The sequence below is a fragment of the Dromaius novaehollandiae genome, chromosome 10, assembly GCF_036370855.1.
Source record: "Dromaius novaehollandiae isolate bDroNov1 chromosome 10, bDroNov1.hap1, whole genome shotgun sequence".
In the NCBI taxonomy this organism is placed as follows: domain Eukaryota; kingdom Metazoa; phylum Chordata; class Aves; order Casuariiformes; family Dromaiidae; genus Dromaius; species Dromaius novaehollandiae.
The window spans coordinates 2,755,507-2,775,085 of record NC_088107.1 but is presented as its reverse complement, the minus strand read 5'-3'; the positions used below and the strand labels follow the sequence as shown (position 1 = coordinate 2,775,085).

At 39.8% G+C, this 19,579-nt stretch overlaps 2 protein-coding genes across 4 annotated transcripts in view; one reads left to right on the top strand and one right to left on the bottom strand.

Annotated features, from left to right (window-relative positions):
• The window catches only part of MAP2K1 (mitogen-activated protein kinase kinase 1), a 42,830-nt gene extending 31,102 nt beyond the window's left edge, over positions 1 to 11,728 (top strand). For both annotated transcript variants that reach the window (XM_064517855.1, XM_026121662.2), the window contains exons 6-11: positions 2,260 to 2,384; positions 5,272 to 5,479; positions 6,138 to 6,202; positions 8,390 to 8,451; positions 9,560 to 9,605; positions 10,803 to 11,728. In XM_064517855.1, coding sequence (XP_064373925.1) covers positions 2,260 to 2,384; positions 5,272 to 5,479; positions 6,138 to 6,202; positions 8,390 to 8,451; positions 9,560 to 9,605; positions 10,803 to 10,916 — 620 coding nt within the window. In that variant the 3' untranslated portion in view covers positions 10,917 to 11,728. The remainder of the gene's footprint in view (positions 1 to 2,259; positions 2,385 to 5,271; positions 5,480 to 6,137; positions 6,203 to 8,389; positions 8,452 to 9,559; positions 9,606 to 10,802) is intronic.
• Positions 11,729 to 12,956: 1,228 nt separating this feature from the next.
• On the bottom strand, positions 12,957 to 16,714 carry SNAPC5 (small nuclear RNA activating complex polypeptide 5). 2 transcript variants are annotated; one of them, XM_064517856.1, is made up of 3 exons: positions 16,326 to 16,714; positions 15,740 to 15,829; positions 12,957 to 15,118 (listed from the first exon to the last, which is right to left on the bottom strand). In XM_064517856.1, the coding sequence occupies exons 1-3, from the start codon at positions 16,524 to 16,526 to the stop codon at positions 15,008 to 15,010; spliced, it is 402 nt and encodes a 133-aa protein (XP_064373926.1). In that variant the 5' UTR covers positions 16,527 to 16,714; the 3' UTR covers positions 12,957 to 15,007. The 2 variants fall into 2 exon arrangements, with proteins under 2 accessions (XP_064373926.1, XP_025977449.2); XM_026121664.2 differs by having other exon boundaries at positions 16,437 to 16,705.
• Between the last annotated feature and the right edge of the window lie 2,865 nt (positions 16,715 to 19,579).

Genomic DNA, 19,579 nt, shown 5'->3' with positions numbered 1-19,579 from the left:
GTGTCTACAAGTAGTCACAGTTTCCACAAAGGAGGCAGAATTTGCAGAAGATCTGGCCGTCAGCCCAGAAGGACACCAAAGCGTGCCTCTCTGCTGAGGTCCTGCGCCTCTGTGTGAGCTCCCTACCCTGAGTTAACCAGTGTGTGATGGTCTGGTTCCTGCCTGGTAAATAGCTCCACAACCTAACCAGGACCTGTGCCTCTCTTACAGGAGGTAAATATATAGCAGAGAACATTGTTTATAAGTCAGTTACTTTCCCAGGGACTGGGAATTAAAAATAAGACACATAAAATACATGTCCCTCTTCTGGGACCTAACTCATAAGGAAGAAAACTGTACCAGGCAAAAACTTTCTTTGCAGGGGAAGGAAGATGCACACAGGCATGATTTTGTCTGTGTTAAGACCAGGGCATAGTTTATATGTTAGATCATGATGTGGATTTTCTATGGGCTGATGCATGCTCCAAGCTAAGTGGACATGCTGTAGGCTCACTGTGGTGTAGCTGAACCTAGAAAAACTTGCATACACAGATCACCATGAAACACTGTTTTCAGCGTGCCTGGACAATTTCAGTTTTCTATTTTGGAAAGGTGATGTCAGGAATCAGAAACTGTAGCCAGTATTTCTGAAAGCAAATAACATTACCTTTTTGATAAAGTTTCTTTTTAATGGGGATGAGGGGCAGGGCAGGAGGTGGACAACTGAAATATAGTTTCCTCCTAACTTTCAGTCTCCACAGATCCCCGTTCAGTGAGGCATAACCTTCTGCATGGAGATCTTTTCTGGTGATGAGGAGTTGCATTAGTATCACCTTTCCAGTGACATCCTGTTGATGTCGCAAACTAGACTCAGTTCCTTGATCATTCAAATGAAAGATACGTGGAATGTATTTTAGGTATTTTAAAGTGAAAATGATGAAAAAGGCTGCAGATTGTAGCCTTCTGAATCGTCTCTCAAATAGCAGCAGTCTAAAGTGAAGTTGCGTTTTCAAGTCTATGTTTATTTGTCCACTTTTGAGTTTAAGTAGCCAATTTCCTGAAAGCTACTTTAGGTTTTGCCTCATCTGTCCACTTGTAGCCATTTCCATGGCCTTTTCTAATCTTTATATATTCTAACTGCTTGCATGATGCATGGCATGTCTTGTATTTTAACTGATTACAGCTAAATGTTCTAGTGCAAGTATCATTTCTCTCCCACTCCGATTCGATTGCACTGATTTGAGTGAGGTTAACCAGACTAACAAATTACATCCGTGTGGTCCACAGTGGTCAGACGTCCCCTGTTAAGCAGGAATTCTAGTAGGCTGTGCTGGGCACTATAAATGGGCTTTGAAGAAAGTGATTGTTTTATTGTTAATCTGTGGTGTTGGTTTGCAAATGTGAGCTGTTGTTTAATTAGCTTGATAGTGCATTGGTAATGACGAGATAAGCAGTAAGTTATATTAAAATAATTTTTAATACTTATCTCAGAAATACTAAAGAATTGTTCTTAGTCTCTCTGCATTCATAAATAGCTGTTATTAGTTGCCTAGCTACCGGTGACCCTCATTAAGTTTCCATTTAGATTAAGTGCTGAATTTAAAATCACAGAGAGGTTCTATCACAGGTAAACAGTCTCCAAGTATTTTAAGTGTGGCATTTCAATAGTAGGATAATTATTTTTTAGAGCTTTTTTGTTTTTTTTTTTTTTAAATGCATTCTCCAAGAATCTTGTTGCTACAGGATGATTTATGTGTATGTGTACACAAATTTTCAGTTCGGGATGATGGTGAGGCTGCCTTAGTTTATTGACCTTTGTGAAATAAATATATAGGGCCCCTGTATTAACTATTTTAGACAAAAGAACGTCATTAAATAGGAGTTAAGTTTGAAAGCCCACATCAGCATATTTTGAATGTTAGTCATTGCAAGGAGGCTGTAGATGTCCAAACCAAATATTTGAAAGCCAAGAAAGTGGGTGCAATTCATTCTTAAAGCTAACAGCCTCTTTGCACCTGTGTTTCAAAAAGTTTCTCTTCATTTGGAGATATATATATTTTATATATATAAAAATAAAAATATATAAAAAGAGAGCCTATGAAATGGAGCTGGGTAGGGAACCAAATCTCTTGAGTGTTCCCAGAGAGGGGCTAGGAACTGTGTTATAGCTAAAAGGAGAACAGAGACACATGGTAATTTTCACCTTTCATGTTACTTTCATTGTCAGATTTCCCATTTATAGATTTTATATATATAAATCATCCATTCATTTTTTTCCAGATGTTAAACCATCTAACATTTTGGTAAACTCTAGAGGTGAAATCAAGCTTTGTGATTTTGGTGTCAGTGGACAACTGATAGATTCTATGGCAAACTCGTTTGTTGGCACACGCTCCTACATGTCTGTAAGTATAGATTTTTTAGCTTTTGAGTTTACTATACGTTATGGTATAGTTATCAAGATTCCAGTGATCAAACAAGAAACAAACTTGCCACTGCTGTTGTTAGTCATAGTTTCTACTTCAGCACTTTCTGCATTCCGGAAATATTCCAGCATCTTATCAAACTGGGGTGGTGGTGGTGGGAACTGTTGCAAGAAAAGCCAAGCAACTTGGAATATTTTATAACATTACAAAAGAGATGCAGTTGCATCTACATTGCAAAATCCAATTGGTTGATGTATTTGGGTTTTGTATACATGCGTTTCCAAAAACCCTGGCGTTTATAGCTTGTTCTCCTTAAGTCTTTTTCCACTCCAGCATTGCTACGGTCACGTAGGCAAGCTGTTGCCTCATCAGTGGTTCTGCTGTGGCTGCTCTCGGGGCCCCAACCAGCCGTGGCAACCGGGGAAAGCATGGGAGTGGCTAGTGTCAACAAGGCCAGGGTAGCTAACTTGGGACTTACTGAGCATCCTGTATTCCTGGACATGAGGAATACTTTGAGATTTCTTCTTCAGAGGAACTCTCTGTATTACACGAAAGTCACGGTTAATAGAAATCCAGATCTCTTTTCTAATGTTCTTAACACTTCAGCGTACAATCTATTAACTCATCAGCGTATTCAGAGATTTGTCTGTAGGACTGAAACTGTGTGGGCTTTAAACTTAAAATAAAAAGCCTAATGCTGCTTCTGCTCAGCATGGGACCTGCTGTTCAGATCAGAGATGCAGTCTTCTCCTTTTGCCATTTAATATTGGTAACATACTTGAACTAAAACAGTGACTTAGGTTCCCACATACATTTAGGGCCTGTTACTAATTAGCAGAAAAATAATTCACAGCTCCATGTCTTCTAGGCATTTGGCATACAACTGTCTTTCCCTTTTTCTTTTCAGTAGAAGGAAGTAGAGCAAAGTGCTGACTACCTTCTGTTTCCATTAATTTGTTATTTCCACTAGACTGAGACTTAGCCTTGCTTGCTGTGACTGTATGTCGCAGACCAAGCCATGATGGTGATCTTATTTATTCCTTTTGATGGTGTCTGAAGTACCTTTTCATTTAGTGTCTCCCCTAGCAAACCTTTTCAAATAACAGCTAGAGAATTGTTATGGGCCAAACAACATCATATTCTGCCATATGAGAAAGTCTGTACAATCGGTGACACTTAAAGATGTTTTCTAGCTGCAGCTTTTGTACTAACTAGTACTATGTGTGTGTGTTCTGCTATTTCTCATTCACTCCCTTCTAATTTTCATTTGTATTTTATGAAGATCTACTGTGTATCTTCCTTTTTGCCCAGCAGTCCATTGTCCAGCAGTTGTGTAGCTTATCCACACAGTTCTGGAACTAGCTCAGATGGGACACTGGAGAAGGCTTAAGTATGACCTCAGTAAATGTTACAAAATTAATTTACCAAAGTAACAAGTGCCTTTTATAGCAGGGTGAAGAGATTTTGCAGTAGCACCTCATACTTATATTCTGTAAGTTTCTTATTTCATACATTTTTCCAAAATAGGAATATAGTCAGGCAAGAACCTGTAACGTTTGTAAAATGTGAACTTTTTAGGGTGAGAAAAAACAGGTTTGGGGCGGGGGAAGAGAATGACAGAAAAGCATAATGAATGTTGTCCTTTGATCTGTTTGTGCTAAGACTTCTCAAAATGTGGATTAATATATTAAAAACTGCAGAAAGCATCTTCAGCATTTAATGTACTGATAAATCAATCGCAGAAACTGAGTGAAAGGAGTTCAGGACTCATCTTGTGTTTCAGTTTGTTAGAATTAGAAGATGGGTACACCATGCAAATCTAAGGATCTTCAGAGCAATGTGATTGGGATAGCCAGATATGTTTTAAATGATGATTTCACTGACCAAAAAAAAAAAAAACCAAATCCTGTAAATGTCTCTCCAGTGTCCAAGTCTCTTAAAACTAATAGAGAATATATGTTAGCTGAGCCTGTTGTCTTACTTGCATGCATTTTCATAATGCTTAGATTGGCATGTGTATACAACCTATCCTGAATTAACTTATTTTCCTTTGTCCCTTTCTTTTTGGTCTTTCTCAATAAAAGCCTAATACCTTTTCATTTGTCAGCCCATAATGTGCAAGTGGCTGTTAAGCTGGGCAAAACGTGTCTGTCTTCCTACCTTATATATATTTCTCAAATACCTCCAGGAAAACTGTATGTGCTTCATAATACTTTTTCATTCAATTTGTATGTTACACTTTATATCACTTCAGTGGATTATAGAGCTTGATTTACTTAAGTTATTTGAAAATGGAGCTAAAACTGTGCATGTATATAGTAGTCCTTGCATAAATGCATTCCTGCCCTAGGGAACTATCTGAATGGTATCAGCGTAGCAGTGTCACAGACCACAAGATTATTGCTAAAACACACAGTCACTTTTGGATTCATATCAATACAGCCACCTTCTCTCTGTCCCAAAAAAAGAAACCAAGAGCAGCTGCTTGCGGAAAGAGGTGAATCTTTAGCTGCCTATATTAGTTCTGCTTTTTTGTTCTCTAATCATGTCACTATTAATAGTTACAACACTTAGATACTAGGTGAAAAGAGAAGTAAAATAACAATATAAGAGCATTATCTTAAAAAAAAAAAAAGCCTCAAAACTTACTTGCAGTGATTATTTGAAGTGTTCATGGAAATTCCGCAAGTCCTGATGAGAGCTGTAAAGAAAGAGATAAATAAGTCACTGACTGGAACATGTCATACTAACAAGTTTGGCTTTTATCTTTCACTCTCTCCAGGCTATTGCTGGATGTGATTTTTATTTGACTTTCTTGTTGCAGTACTTTAATCTGTCATTTCCCCCCCCCCCCCCCTTTTAATAGCCGGAAAGACTACAGGGGACTCATTATTCAGTGCAGTCGGATATCTGGAGTATGGGATTGTCACTGGTAGAAATGGCCATTGGCAGATACCCAATTCCTCCTCCGGACTCTAAGGAGCTTGAGTTACTGTTTGGCTGCCCAGTAGAGGGAGATTCTCCAGTTGCTGAGACCTCACCCAGGCAAAGAACACCTGGTCGACCAGTGAGCTGTAAGTTGCAACATGGGAGGCAAGTAAAACTAGAAAAAATAAAGCTGATGTAAGCCTTATTGAGCCTCACTGAGTAGCTTTGCATCTGTACCACTAAGGCACCTCTGCAGTGTCTAAAAGACATTTGAAACTAAGCCAAGTTTTCCAGAGGTAAGATATAAAATCTGTTAGATTCTTTTCTAATCCACCTCTGTCTGCATAGAGTTGTTACTTACCTGGTGTTGATCTGCCTAGTCTGGCTTTAAACTGTGGAAAAAAATCAGGATTGCTTTAGGCACCTGGCTCAGTCTCACTCTGAGGAGGTATGTTGAGCTTGAAAATCGGGACCAGAGATCCTTTTGGAAATAACCAAGCTGTTCATGAGCACCATTAAGATACATTATGTTGGTGCGGTTCCTCTCCTTAAGATGCAATGCTTATTAAAATATGGTGGGAAGACTTCCAGTGAAGCTAATGGTTTGGATCAGACTTTGAAAGAATAGTCTCTCCTTGCATGAAAGCAGTGCTCTATTGCTGTTCCACTTCTTTCCTATAAATCTTTTACTGACTGTCCAGCAAATCCACCTTATAAGAAGCAAGTATATGACTGTTAGTTTCTTAAGACACCTGTAGCACAGGAGGAGAATAACATTGTGTGTTTTCATATAATTTTTTTCAGCCTATGGACCAGACAGCAGACCCCCAATGGCAATCTTTGAACTTCTTGATTACATCGTCAATGAGGTAACCAGCTATTTGCACTTGTACTAATTTACTTCTAAAGCAGTCCAGAATTTGAGGAGGGTTGGGTAAGTGTTATGATAAGCCAGATCTTCTGATCTTTTAATAGTGCAGTACAAGAGACACATACTTGGTATGAGTGTGTTGATTTGATTTTTAAATTATTCCTGGAAAAACTTTAGTTTGTTCCCTTACATCCTTTAAGTCTTTAAGCAGGTTTATGGGTTTTTCAACCTGGATTGTACAACCTGATAGGAGAATTAGTAGCAAACAGTACTATCAAGCATACACAAAACTGTTCTGTTCTTTCTTTAGTCTTATTAACAGCCTCATTATTAATTACTGTATCTTCCAAATAACTAAGCTACAAGGCTAGTTAGTGGAGATAGGTATTTTAGAATTGGTAAGTCTGTTCTCAGTATTTTCACAAGTGCTACAAAGCTTGGATAACTCCAGTGCTTCTGTACTTCTAAAAAGTATATATGTATATAGTTTGCATTATCATGTTAGCTGTCATTTAAAAGCTGGATAAAATAATTATTCCAGATGAATAAATTATAAAAAGGTACATCTAATATACTTAGTTAAAAATCATAGCTGGTGCATAGTTCTCTGAAGACGACTGGTTTTTGCCTGTTCTTCACGCTGCTGTACGTATACTGCTGTCTTAATATGACAGTACTTGTTCTTGGAATAGAGTTATCTTTGGATTACTTAAGGCACTATGGTCTGAAATGCAGTAGTTGAGAATTTGGCGAAATTACATTCTGCCACCTATGCTATAGAGCAAGTAATCTCCAACATCAGCTGCTACAGCCATGGAGAACAAAATAATAATATGCAGGTTTATATAATACCTCTTATCTTTTTGTAAGAACTCTTTTTGAGTTCGGAACCTGAACAAACTATTTCACTGGGACAGAATACTTACATTAAAAGGATTATGGAAGTAATGACATGCAGGGCATCATCCCTTCCCCAATAGGAGATTAGGAGTAAAGAGACAGCATACCACAAAGCTAACTATTGTATGCTGCTCTGTGCCTTCTTTAAAGACAGCTCGGTGAGATAGCGTTAACCCCCTTCAGGTACCATTTCTAATACTGTAGATGTAACAGCTTTTTTTTATAGCAGCAGTTTGTTGCAAGGAGTTTAATATAAACACTCCTCCTCATGGAGGACAATGTGAGTGTACCCTGCTATATGCTTGATCGTAGTTTTGCATTACAACTCATTCTTACTTGTATCGTGGTAGCAGTTAAGAGCCCAGAAGATGTAACAAGATCCAGTCGTACTGAGCGCTGTAAAAACACTATCCCAAAAGCATTTACAATCTAAGATAAGGCATCCTAGGCACCATAGAGACAAGTAAGTGAGTAAAAGGAACTGGGAGCTTTAGTCAAGATGGTAGGTGATGGGTACAGTTTACCACCACTTACTAATAGTCAAGAGTGTTTGGCATTGAAAACAGCAAAAGAATTTTAAGGAGTGATTTGAAGAAGAATGCTATAGACAGCCCCACCTACCAAACTAATCTGCCAGACTACAGCTTCCTTCAAAGTAGAAGCAGAATGAATCCCACTTGTCCAAGCAGTAGTAAGCACTGTTTCAGTTTTTAATTACTGGGTCAGACAGGCATCTGTTGTGGCTAGATTATACAATACCTGGAATTGCCAGCACATCCCCTAACTCACATCCCCAGTGAGTTTTGCTTGTGTGTGAGCTCAGAGTTGCAGATGGAAGTTTTTGTCCTACACACAGGCACATCTGGACATCTGTTGTGGACAAAAGTAGTCCTTAAGTGTTCCAGTGGCAAGCATCTGTTTGTGAAGAGAGAATGGGGAGGAACCCCACCATGCAAATGGTCTCTGGGCCAGTTACTACTGATGCACCTAAAAATACCAATAATATACCTAAAAATGTGAAAGTCATAACCAAAATTAGCTGTTGGTGAAACTCAACATCTTTACTCTTATAAATCATGTGACAGTGCATCCTTTTTTCATAGGCATGAATACTGAAGTCTGCCTTGGTATTTGGGAGCTCAGCTTTGAAAGAAGGCATGGGTAGTGTAAGGGTTGCATTATTCAGCTTTACCCCAAGACAAGACATATTTGGTAGATCCCTAGGCAGGTTGTGTAGCATCACGTATTTATTCTGCTTTAGAAGACTGTTGGTTTTTCTTTTCAGCCACCTCCGAAACTGCCCAATGGTGTCTTTGGTTCTGAATTTCAAGATTTCGTTAACAAATGGTGAGTATTTTCTCTACTGCTGAATTCTGAAGGGACACATTTGAGGTCGCCATGCTAGCTTTCTGTGTCAGTAACTTGAAAGGCAGAGACTCGGATTGCTTTGTAGGCCACGGCAAATGTGAAGTAATTTCAGTTAGCTCAGTCCTCCTTCTCCAACTGTTAATGCATCTAAAGCTCATTTTGGAGGCACCAGCTTGACAGCACATGCATGCAGAGAAAACCCCAAAGCTGAGAGATGTTCCCCTCTTAAAATATGATCTCTGCTTCTAGGTGTAATTATGGGCAAGTATATCTTGGATTAATACTTTCTCAACCACAAAGAAGGCACAGTACTTATATGGACTCTGGTCATGCAAAGCAAGGATCAGGCTTTCTGTCATGGGTAACCTTTCACAGCGTTATTCTGCAGGAGGCATTCCAAACAGTGCAGAAGTCTTGCAGGATCCAGATGCCTTTTTTTTTTTTTTTCTTCCCTCTCTGCAATGCTTCACTGAACTAACATCCCTATTGCATTCTTCCATCTGTGTATACTTACTTTGCATTCTTCCAATTGCATTTCAGTGATACAGAACACGAACTCTTCCACTATCCCTGGATAGCATTAAAACCTAAACTGCACTGAACTTGTATATTCAGTGCTACAGGAGATAGCTCATTACATGTTAAAAAGTTGTTTTACTTACTACAAGCTAGATATGTTTTTACTGTTTCCAAAAGAGAAGGAACAGTAACCCAACAGACCTCATTGATAAAGCTTGAAAAGACTTGGGTAGAAGAAACTTGAGGGATAAAATTGTTCATATTGTTGAGTTTTCGTTTAAACAGGAATTTGATCTCTTCAGCTTGGTTCTGGACATGCATTCCTGCCCCCACTGAACAATATCAGACAAGTCAGGATTTCATACTTAAAACTGCATGTGTGAATACCACAGAAGGGAACTGCTTATGAACCTAGATCTATGTTTCATAGGTGCTTTGTTACTTAATACTTTTATCTGGAATGCTGTCTTATCAGGAACCAAATAATATACCAAGATGATCTTACATTACTCTTTATTTTAAAAGATGCTAAGATGTAACTTAAGTTTAACTTTTTCTGTTTTCTCAGTTTAATTAAAAATCCCGCTGAGAGAGCAGATTTGAAGCAACTGATGGTAAGTGAAAGTTCTTCTCTTTCTTAAAGTACCTGCATGTGGGTTGGGTTTCTCAGCTGACCTAAGCAAAGAAACTGAGACAGCAAAGATTAGGATCAGAGTGTGTGGCCTAGGGTGTCGTTCATGGCCCCCAGTATGAACAGTTCAAGCAGTTTGAAGGGAGCCACCTCTCTGATCAGAGGCCAAGGGGGCTGAGGCTTTCACACACCCTTAGAACAGGGACAATAAAGGAGCCCAGAAGAGAAGGAAGGGCAAAAGGAAGAGCCATGTCCAGTTTCCCACTGCTGCAGTAATCCCCAGTGGCTCTGTTAAAGCAGCTGCACAGTTGCTTTGCAGCAGTCTAGGGATATACTAGGACTAAGTACTTAATGACCAGAGCTGGTATTTCTGCAGTCTGCTATTTGATAATTACAACAAGTATATGACCCAACACACTAAACTGATTACTGAAAGAATTATCTCATTTACTTCAGTTTAGTAGTCGGTAATACAGTATATAGATTATTTTTAAGAGGAAGAGAGAACAGAATTCCATGCTTTACAGACTAGTTTAGTCAATCTATTTTTATCAACTTTTTCTGAGAAATGAAGAATTTACTTTTTTTTCCCCCTTCTTTCCCTCCTCCATCAACTTCATCTTAGAAAATCTGTTGAACTAGGCAGGACAGACAAATGGTGCATTTTTTCCTATGTGAAATCCTATCTGATTGGTTTCTGTGGATCTTTTCATGGACTTAAGGTGGATGTAAGGACTTCTACTGCAGAAAATTAAGCCTTTCCCTGCCCTGATTATTACTTTACAGCAAGGTTCAAAATGCAATGGGATTATTTCTATCTCAAAAAAAAAAAAAAAAAAACCCAAAAACACTTACTGTGTATGAAAGCGCAGGCACACATTTTACAAAGTACTATCTTACGTATCTGAGTCACATCCTCATTGCACACTGTGGTGTAAGTATTCTGTAATAGGCATTACGTAGGAGGAGTTTCTCTGGAATATCTTGCAACATGTGCATTCCATATGCTGGCTACTGAAAAAATCTTGCAGGAAAAAATTACTGGTCAGTTCGAGATAGGTACATTATTTAGCAAACCACATGCTTACTTAAACCAGATTATTATAATTCATGTTACTCAGTTATTAATTTACTAATTATGTAGTCCTGGGTGTTTAATATATTCTTTTCCTCTGCTTAGATTCATGCTTTTATTAAGAGATCTGAAGCGGAGGAGGTGGATTTTGCAGGATGGCTCTGTTCAACCATAGGCCTTAACCAACCGAGTACACCCACGCATGCTGCTGGAGTCTGAATATGGAAGAGCAAATCTTGTACTGTACATCTGTTAAGAACAACGCTATTTTGGTCCTATTTCCTAAGCTTGTACCTGTTCAAACATGTATTTCACCTCTTAAGGAAGAATGTCTTTAGCATGTGCCAAACCGTTTTAAAATTTGTCATAAACTAATTGGTATTGTATTGGCTTACATTCATTTGTTTACTGACCAAAATGTGAAATGTTTAAGTTACAGTGCTTGCTGATTTTAAGTGATTATGGATATTCTTTCTTAATGAAAACAGCACTGGTGGTACTTAGCCCCAGTTTGTTTGAACTTTATCAAGATTCTTTGTAAATTGTTGGTACTTCAATCATGCTTACCTAATCTTCCCGGCAAAAAGGGTTAGGAACCCTCAAAGACTGTATCTGTCAAGCATGCTTTTGCTGCTGCCAAACTGTATCTGAAAGTTAGGCCTAATGGTTCCAATTTTGCTGTTGTTTAGCAATCTCTTTCCAAGTAAAGAAGGCAAGAGCTCTGTATTTCTCAGAATATACAGGGCAATATTCTAATTGTAGACTTGTTCATATTTCTATATTTATTTTTAAAATGTATCATCATACTTGGGATTGTTTAGTGATGTATGTCTTTCTAATTGATTTTTAAAAGTTAGTTCTTTGAAGTGTCCTACAGAATCAAGACAAAGATCCAGTCAGTTTACTTCCTTTTAACCTAAAGATTCATGAAAACTGTGTGTCTGGTGTCTAAAGTGGATTAAGATCCTCTATTGTTTTATTCTCTCAGATGTTTAGCTATGGATTCTCCTAATAAATATATTATCAAGTAATTTTGTGAAGATTTTTTTTAAACTGAAAATCAAATTAGATCAAATCAACCAAGGCCTTGATACTGAATTATTACTACATTACACTCTTTTTCTGTATATTTTTGCAGTAAACACATTCACATGCACTATCATCAGTTCTAAGTGTGAAATTGCATATGTGTATTATAGAGGCTTATACAAATCCTTGTTCATGAAGTAGGACAACCATAAGCTACTCACTATTTGTTTTCCCCTTCAGGCAGAAACTCTACATTTTCCCGTGCCATTAAAGCCTAACTTACTAGATTAACAAAAGGTTTCCCATTACAAAGACAAGATAGAAAGTGACAAATATTGTATTTAAAATTGTCTATAAAAACCGAATGTAGCTAAAGCCTTAAAAACATTTTTGGGAGATTCTTGTAGGCTTTCAGTACTCAGTTCATCACTGTAACCCACTAAGGGGCAGGGGGGGGCAGGCATTTTCCTAGGGTAAAGCTCTGCAAAAAAAGAGCAGGAACGTTGGGGTCCAGCCTGCAGTGGGGAGGCCAACTTCCATGCAGGTATCTAAGGGAGAGTGATGGGGCTACACTGGAACTGCTTTGGGTTTTGCTTCCTCCCCCTCCCCTTCTTCTACTAGCATCACTTCTCTTGGCTGGCTTCAGCATCCACCAACTGCGTAGCTTGCCAAAAGCTGAAAACTACTGCTGTAAAACACAACAGGGAGACAGAGAGGTTTGGTACATCTGCATGTCCTTAGCAAAAAGTCTTGCTCTCTTAACATGCACTGAACAACGCTGCTATACAAAGCTTAGCTCCTTGAAAGGCTATTTCAGACAAGGGTTAGATCATTCTTTCCAAATGGCATCCAAATCATTCTAGCTATGAACCTATCTTCCACTTGGCCAACAGCATCAAGTGTCAGAGAGAAGGTGGCTTGGGCAGCCCATAACCCATCAACTGTAGGAGATTATTTATTAACACTTTTAAGGCTGTCTTTGTGTTGTCCTGACTTGAATCTGGCCATTGATACTAGTGACAAGGCTACACTGAGTCTAATTTAAAATCTGTCCTGAGCATTAGATGCAAATTACACACACTAACACACTAAAAATACTACATATTACTTTTTTACTGTTTGGTAAAAGAAACGTGCAGTATGTGAATAGCAAGTTTTGATGTGAAATCCCATTTTACTTATGTTTGCTCCACATACAGCAATAATTTGAACACTGCAAGTACAGTAATCTGTAGTAGGACAACAGGAAAAGTACTTTATTGCAACATGCAAGCTAGTTTGCCAGAACTTGTCTATTTGAATCCAAAAGCAAGCAATGGACTTTTCCATGAAAGGTAATAGGGAGAAAGGATATAAAGTATCTGTGAAAAACTACACTGTAGCATGCAGGACAAACATTTTTCAAAGGTCAGAATTCACCTTTGTCCATGAAACCCTGGAGTAACTATTCCAGAATGCCATTTCCCCAGAAGCAAAACAAAGGCAGGCAAACAGTCCTTTTTTAAGACAGAAACACATGGAGCAGAGTGCAATGCCACAACCATACTGAGCACCGTAACAAGGAAAGGAAAGAGATTATCTGCTGCGACCCTTACAAAACCAACTGTTCACATACCTACTTTTAAAGAAAATTATTTGACAATCCAAACTATAATGTTTTCTGCTCAGACTTTTTGTTGTTCCCCTTACAAGTCTTGGCAAGGCTTTGCTAAGTGTTCTGTACTCAAGTTCTAAGCTCCTTCAGAGCAACATCCAGCCTCTTCACACGGTAATTAGTCTTTAGTACAGGATGAAGCTATATTTACATTGTAACATTTAGTTTCTATAGCTACAAGCCAAATAAGAGCCAAATAATAAACAGGCTCTCTTCAATCAGTAGCAGGAATTTATTGGAAGTTGAATCATATACTTTGACTGCACACAGGACACTGGATACTTTTCCAAGCTCTTTTCCTGCTCTTAAAGGCAAACTTCAGAAGCATACTTATTTTCTCTAAGCTACTAATGCCAAACTGAGATAGCACCAGCACCTTTATGCACTAGTTGTATAATGAACAACTCTGGATATAGCTCTGAATATTTTCTTAGTAAGACAGCTTGACAAAATGGCTAAGTTAGCATATTACTTTTATTGTTTGTTTTTAATCAGCTTAACACAGTTTGGTTTTCTGTGCTTCCAAACAACTCTTTAAGAATTGATAAAATAACCAGCTGCACCACATGGTGTCTGCATTCCATTAGGAGACAGAACATATTGTCTATCACTAAGAGCAGCACTGACTTGTTACTGTACCATTAAAGAAACTGTGGAAGGAACTTCACATCACTTTTCCATCTTATAAGTTGTTAAATGCCTTATATTCCTCCTTGAAAATAACTTGAAAGTAGAAGATGGACTTACATTGACCTATGGAGTTACTGTGAGGGGAAAAAGAAAATAAAACTAATTTAAGAACATTAGTTTCTTATTACGAGTAATGTTGTGAACTTATTCTTACCATACAATTTGGAGACAAACAAAAGACTAATTTGTTACTCCTCTGAAAGAGGAAGAAGTAGAAAATACTTCACTATTATAGTCAGACTGACAATACTTAAGAACAGCACCAGTGGGTACAAAGAGAGGCTACCTTGCTATTGTGCTCAAAATTAAGGTGACAGTGAGAGCCCATAGTGCAATAGCTACTTCTCCCAATGCACCTACATCTCTATCACATTTATAGGGAACGGAATTTTAGTTTTCCATATAACCAAGAATACACTAGCTGAGAGCATGGAAACAATCTTGGTCAAATCTTTTCTCACTGCCTATCTTAAAATTCCCAGTTTATGCAGATGAGGTTTTATATATATAATCATTGGTTCAGCAACCAGTCACTGAGAACTGGTTTTATTTTTCAACAATAGGAAATAAGAACAGACAAGTTATTGCTTTTAGTGCATATGTCAAATTAGTCTGACTTGATTAACAGCTTTCCTGATCTACACATAAAGATGTAGTAAGCTACACATTAGGTTTTAAATGCAAAAAAAAATTATGCTACATATTTGTGCAGCAAGTTTTCATTCTTTTAACACGTAATCAAGATCTGCCAAGCTTGTGACATTCATATCTTCAAGTAAGTGTAAAACTTCCCTAGAACCCTCCAAAAGTCTTACATATCATACAGTTCATATGCAGGACAAAATGAAAATCTGTTGGCAAATCTTATATGAATGAAGAAGAAATTCCTGAGTCTGTATTAAAAACCAAGATCACCATCTCTGATTATTTTTCTCTTTCAAGAATCTGATTCCTCCTCCTCTTCCTCCTCCTCCTCTTCATGATCTTGAAGACTTAGATGTAATTCAGTTTGATTGATAGCAGCCTCGTTGTCCATCTGCCCAAGAGTCTGTTATAATAAGAGTGTTTAACTTGCCAGTTATCAAAAACAGAAGCAATACTGAGTGTTTCTCAAATCACTGTATCTTGGTACTAAAACTGCTGACTACAAGAGCCCAAAGTGATGAGCATCGGTTCTCCATAGAAGACTTTCAACTAATTCAAGTTGATCATATAATTAGTATAAAGTTCAGATAATATTTGTATTTCCATCCCCTACGATCAGTTGGCTAAAACAGCATGTCATATTTAAGAGTATTAGACACAATGCTTAAGAAACTCTATAAAGTACAAATTAAAACCATGCAAATACAAAGCAGGTATTCCCCAGTTCTCCTGGAAACAACATGCTGCTTTCGGGGAGGGAAGAGAAGGTGAAATCACTTTGGGTTTAGCTTAAATTGAAACATAAAACAATAACAAACTGGACAGATTTTGTAGCTGAACCTTTCAATTAATGAGGATAAACAAATTCAATCTAAGAACTCTAAATGAAAACCATCCACATAAACACCTAAAGCTACTCAAAGAAATCAATAAAACGTTCCTTTGCCTGTCACTCATGCAGCTATACAGCATTATGGGTTAAAACATGTCCCCTTCATTTTCAATAGGCAAGGGCTTTCCTTACTTTTTGAGTCTCCTCTGCAACTGCTGATGAAGGGACTGTTATATTCTCCTCTCTGGACCTAATCATAGACTGCAGCGCCAGCTCTTCTACCTGGAAATAAGGGAAAAACAATCATCTTTGTGGTAATTACTTCTCAGAACTTATCAAATTTGAAATGAAGTATTTCTGAATAATCAATGACAACAGCAACAAAGCTTTTACAAGACGTTTCAACATGCTTCAACCCGTATTAGGCTACAGAGGATGATGCCAACACCAGTCAGGGCCTGATACAAGCCAACGACCGCTGCAGGGCTGCATTAACCTCAGCATGTATCGCGTGAGAGAGCTGAGGGGGGGAATCAAGGCTAGGACGTGTAAGAACTGCCCTGATACACCACAAGGCCACAGGAAACGGGTCAAAGCAGTCAAGGCCGCTGTCACGCAGCAGATTACTGGTGTTTCACCATCCGGGCGTTGCCGACACCCCTTAACACCCCCCCCCCAAAAAAAAACCCCAACAAACAACAAGATAAAACAACAACAAACAGGAGCGCGGAGGCGGTCCCGGCCTCCGCTGCCCGCTCGCCCCCGCCGATGGCGTTACCGCCTCAGGCCGCCACGGCGCCGGGCGGCCCCCAGGTGCCCCGGGCCGCGTCCCGCGGCGCCCCCCCCTCCCCGGCGGCGGCCGGGCGCGGCGGCGGCGGCCAGGGCCGACCTTGAGGCGGGTGAGCTGGTCGTGCAGCGCCGCCTTCACCCGCAGCAGCGTCTCCTCCTCCTTGCGCAGCTCCTGCAGGCGGCTCAGCATCCTCCTCCGCGGGGCCCGCCGCCAGCCGCCCCGGCCCCCTGGCGGCAGCCCCGGCCCCAACACCCGCGCCCGCCCGCCCGCCCGCCCGCCCGGCCCCGGCCCCGGCCCCGGCCCCGCCGCCGCGGCCTCTCCTCAGGCGCGGAGCGCTGCGCCGCGACACCGCCCCGCCGGCCGCGCGGCCACGTGACCCCGCGGGCGGGAAAGGGGGACGTGGAAAGCGGGCAGCGCCATCTTGAGCGCGGGCAGAAGCGCCGCAGCGGAGGGGGGGGTGAGCGAAGCCTCCGCGTGACGTCACCGCGCCGCCATTTGCAGCGCCTGAGGAGGAGCCGGGCGAGCTGCCGCCCCCTGCGCGCCGCCGCTCCCGCTACCTGCTGCCTCCGCGGAAAGGTCTGCTCCCCACCCTCCCCCGCCTCAGGGGCCACCCCGCCAACCCCGGGTGTTGCCGCGACCTCCTCGGGCTGGGCCCGGCTGCAGAGGGAGGGGAACCGCCGAGGGAGCGGGCTCGGGGCCCTATTTGAGGCGAGGGCGGCGCCAGCGGCTGCCGCCGCCCCTTCACGGAGGGCCGTGGCTGGGCGGGCCGTCGAGGTGCGCAGCCGCCTTCTTGCGCCGTGCTCTGGCTTCAGGTGCCTGGGGCGAGCGTCGGGGGAGGTTTCTCATGAGCCAGAAGGCCGCTGCAGTTCCAGCGCCTCTTTAAGAAACCGCGGTTTCCATCAGTGACGCGCTTTGGAGCAGCGTTTTTAGTCTTCAGACTGCGCTAGCAATAAGCAGGGCACCATCTTCAGTACAAGAGCTTGAGATTTTCAGATCCTACAATGCTGATTTTGATAGCATAACATGGCTAAGAAGGTTAAGGGTAAGTCTGTCTAGTATCATCACACAAGACATCGAGTATTCACTGATTTCCAGAGCAGGGCCGGGATGTTGGCAGTTGAATTGTCTCGAGCCCTTCAGGTCAGGAATCCTGTCACGCGTGACATAATGTAAAGAATGGGCACAAACCCATATGCAGGATGGATGGAAATTTGACACTTTCTGGTTTTAAAAGAAAGGAAGTAGCTTCATAGTTCCTTGAATACCAGCTGAAGGAAAAGGGCAGAGGGAAGGCAGAGAAAGATGATCCAGAATAGCTAAAACCACTTTGTGATTGAGGTTACTGGTTTGTCCCTGTCACATGAAATAGATGATTAGGAATGGTTTTATTTAAATCCAATGCCAGCTAATTCTGCAAAAAGGGGAAGACTGAAATAAAATTTCAAAGGAGAAAAGGTCTGGCAAACTATCCAACATAATAAAAAATAAGGTGCATCTTGGTTTACACATTTTTTTCCTCATAGATCCATACTATTACATTTTCAAGATATAAAGTTGCTGCTGTAAATTTTAAGTAATACCTTAAAGGAACAATTCATATGCAAACCACTAACTTTTTGTAAGAAAACATTTGCCAGTTTAAAGGCTGTCCCTTTATGTGTGCCTAATGAACACATTAAAAAAAAAGAAACCATTAAAAAAAATCAGTTCAAGTCTACTGAATTTTTTCTGAATTGTTTTAATTTCAGCAATTAGTTATTTTCCTTTTATTTTTTCATTTGTATTTCAATACAAATATTGCAGAATAAAAAACAGGAAAGTTTACTAAAGAGTCCTTATATGCCATTTGAACTTTTACAGTAAACAAAATGAATGTTTTATTAATAAATGGATTTATTCTTTTCCTTATCATACTATGAATTTGACTATTTTAACAGTCTGGCTTTTCTGACCAACAAGTACAGCTGAGTAATTAGCAAATGAAATCTGTCCACTCTTTCAGTTTCCATCTGACAGCATAGAGTGCAAGCTGGAGTTAAAAAAAAAGTTAAAGATAACACAAGGTTTCCTTAGCTACACTTAAAAACTTGCATACATTTTCCCTCATATATAGATTTCTTACATAAGCTACTTCCATAAATAAATGATTCTCCCTCAAAGGATGTCAGTGTTCTCAGGCTGATCACTCATTTTAGCAGCACAGCCTGTAAAACCTTTCTACAAGATTTTAGAATGTGGCAGAAGTGAAGCAGCAACAAAGCGTACAAGAGCAGCCACAAAGGACAAGGGAGAAAGCACATCACAAATCACGTTTCATTTCCACTCTGAACTTGAAATTTACTTAGTAATCTCCACAGGTAAAAATTAAGTAATTTGACTCAGATATTACCTTCATCCTTAAGATCACAGACTGCATTCTGTATTTTTGTAAGGCTGTGGCATCAATGCATTTTACTAATACTTTGTCAGATTTAAGATTCTTACTACTGTACTTGTATTATAGGAATTAATGAATACTTTTTAGCAGTAATTGTAGTAACACTGAACATAAGTATCAGCTTACTTGTTCTAAAATAAATAAAATGCAAGCTATTTTCAAGCTCTCTTTCATACAAGTGACTGATAGAGTGTTTGCCCTCTTTAAATACTTTGCACTCTCCCCTGTAACTCCAGTTCTTGCACAAAGTAAGCTAGTGGAAACTGGAAGATGCAGTCTATATCATATCTTTCCTCCATTAAAAATTTTTAGTTCTATTTCAGAATAGTGAAAGATAGAAAAAGAAGATAATTTGTAAAAAGTGCTTATAGAATGACTGTCAGTCTTGTGTTCTGATAACTACCCATACATTTGGAAAATTAATTTAAAAACCCCACAAAACTGTAGGCCAACCTGCTTCAGTCTTTAGGCATTTTAGTCATTTTCTAATTCTTAAAAGTCAACTTTATACCCATTCATGTGACTATTACTGATAACCCAATTCCCTTTGTTCCTAGTCAGCATGACTTCTGAGCATGAGGATTGTCTTTTCTTGCATTTATGTAGCAAGCTAGCAAAACGGGTGCCCAGTTCCTCCTGGAGCTGGCTGTGTTATAAAGAGTAACACTGTAATGAAAGCAATTTACAGAAAACAGTAGTTTCATATCTATCTTTCTTCCTATTCTGATAATCATAGGAAAAATCTAATTAGAATCACTGTGAAACTGAAGAGGAAAGGGTTGATTAGGAACACATTTCTAGTTAC

Bases quoted from the DNA above. Each gene is read 5' to 3' on its own strand.
- SNAPC5 (XM_064517856.1), bottom strand. From the start codon at position 16,526: ATGCTGAGCCGCCTGCAGGAGCTGCGCAAGGAGGAGGAGACGCTGCTG. The intron at 15,830-16,325 runs GTAACGCCATCG...CCTTATTTCCAG, and splicing joins CGCCGTGGCGGCCTGAGGCG to GTAGAAGAGCTGGCGCTGCA. The intron at 15,119-15,739 runs GTAAGGAAAGCC...TTATTATAACAG, and splicing joins TTGCAGAGGAGACTCAAAAA to ACTCTTGGGCAGATGGACAA.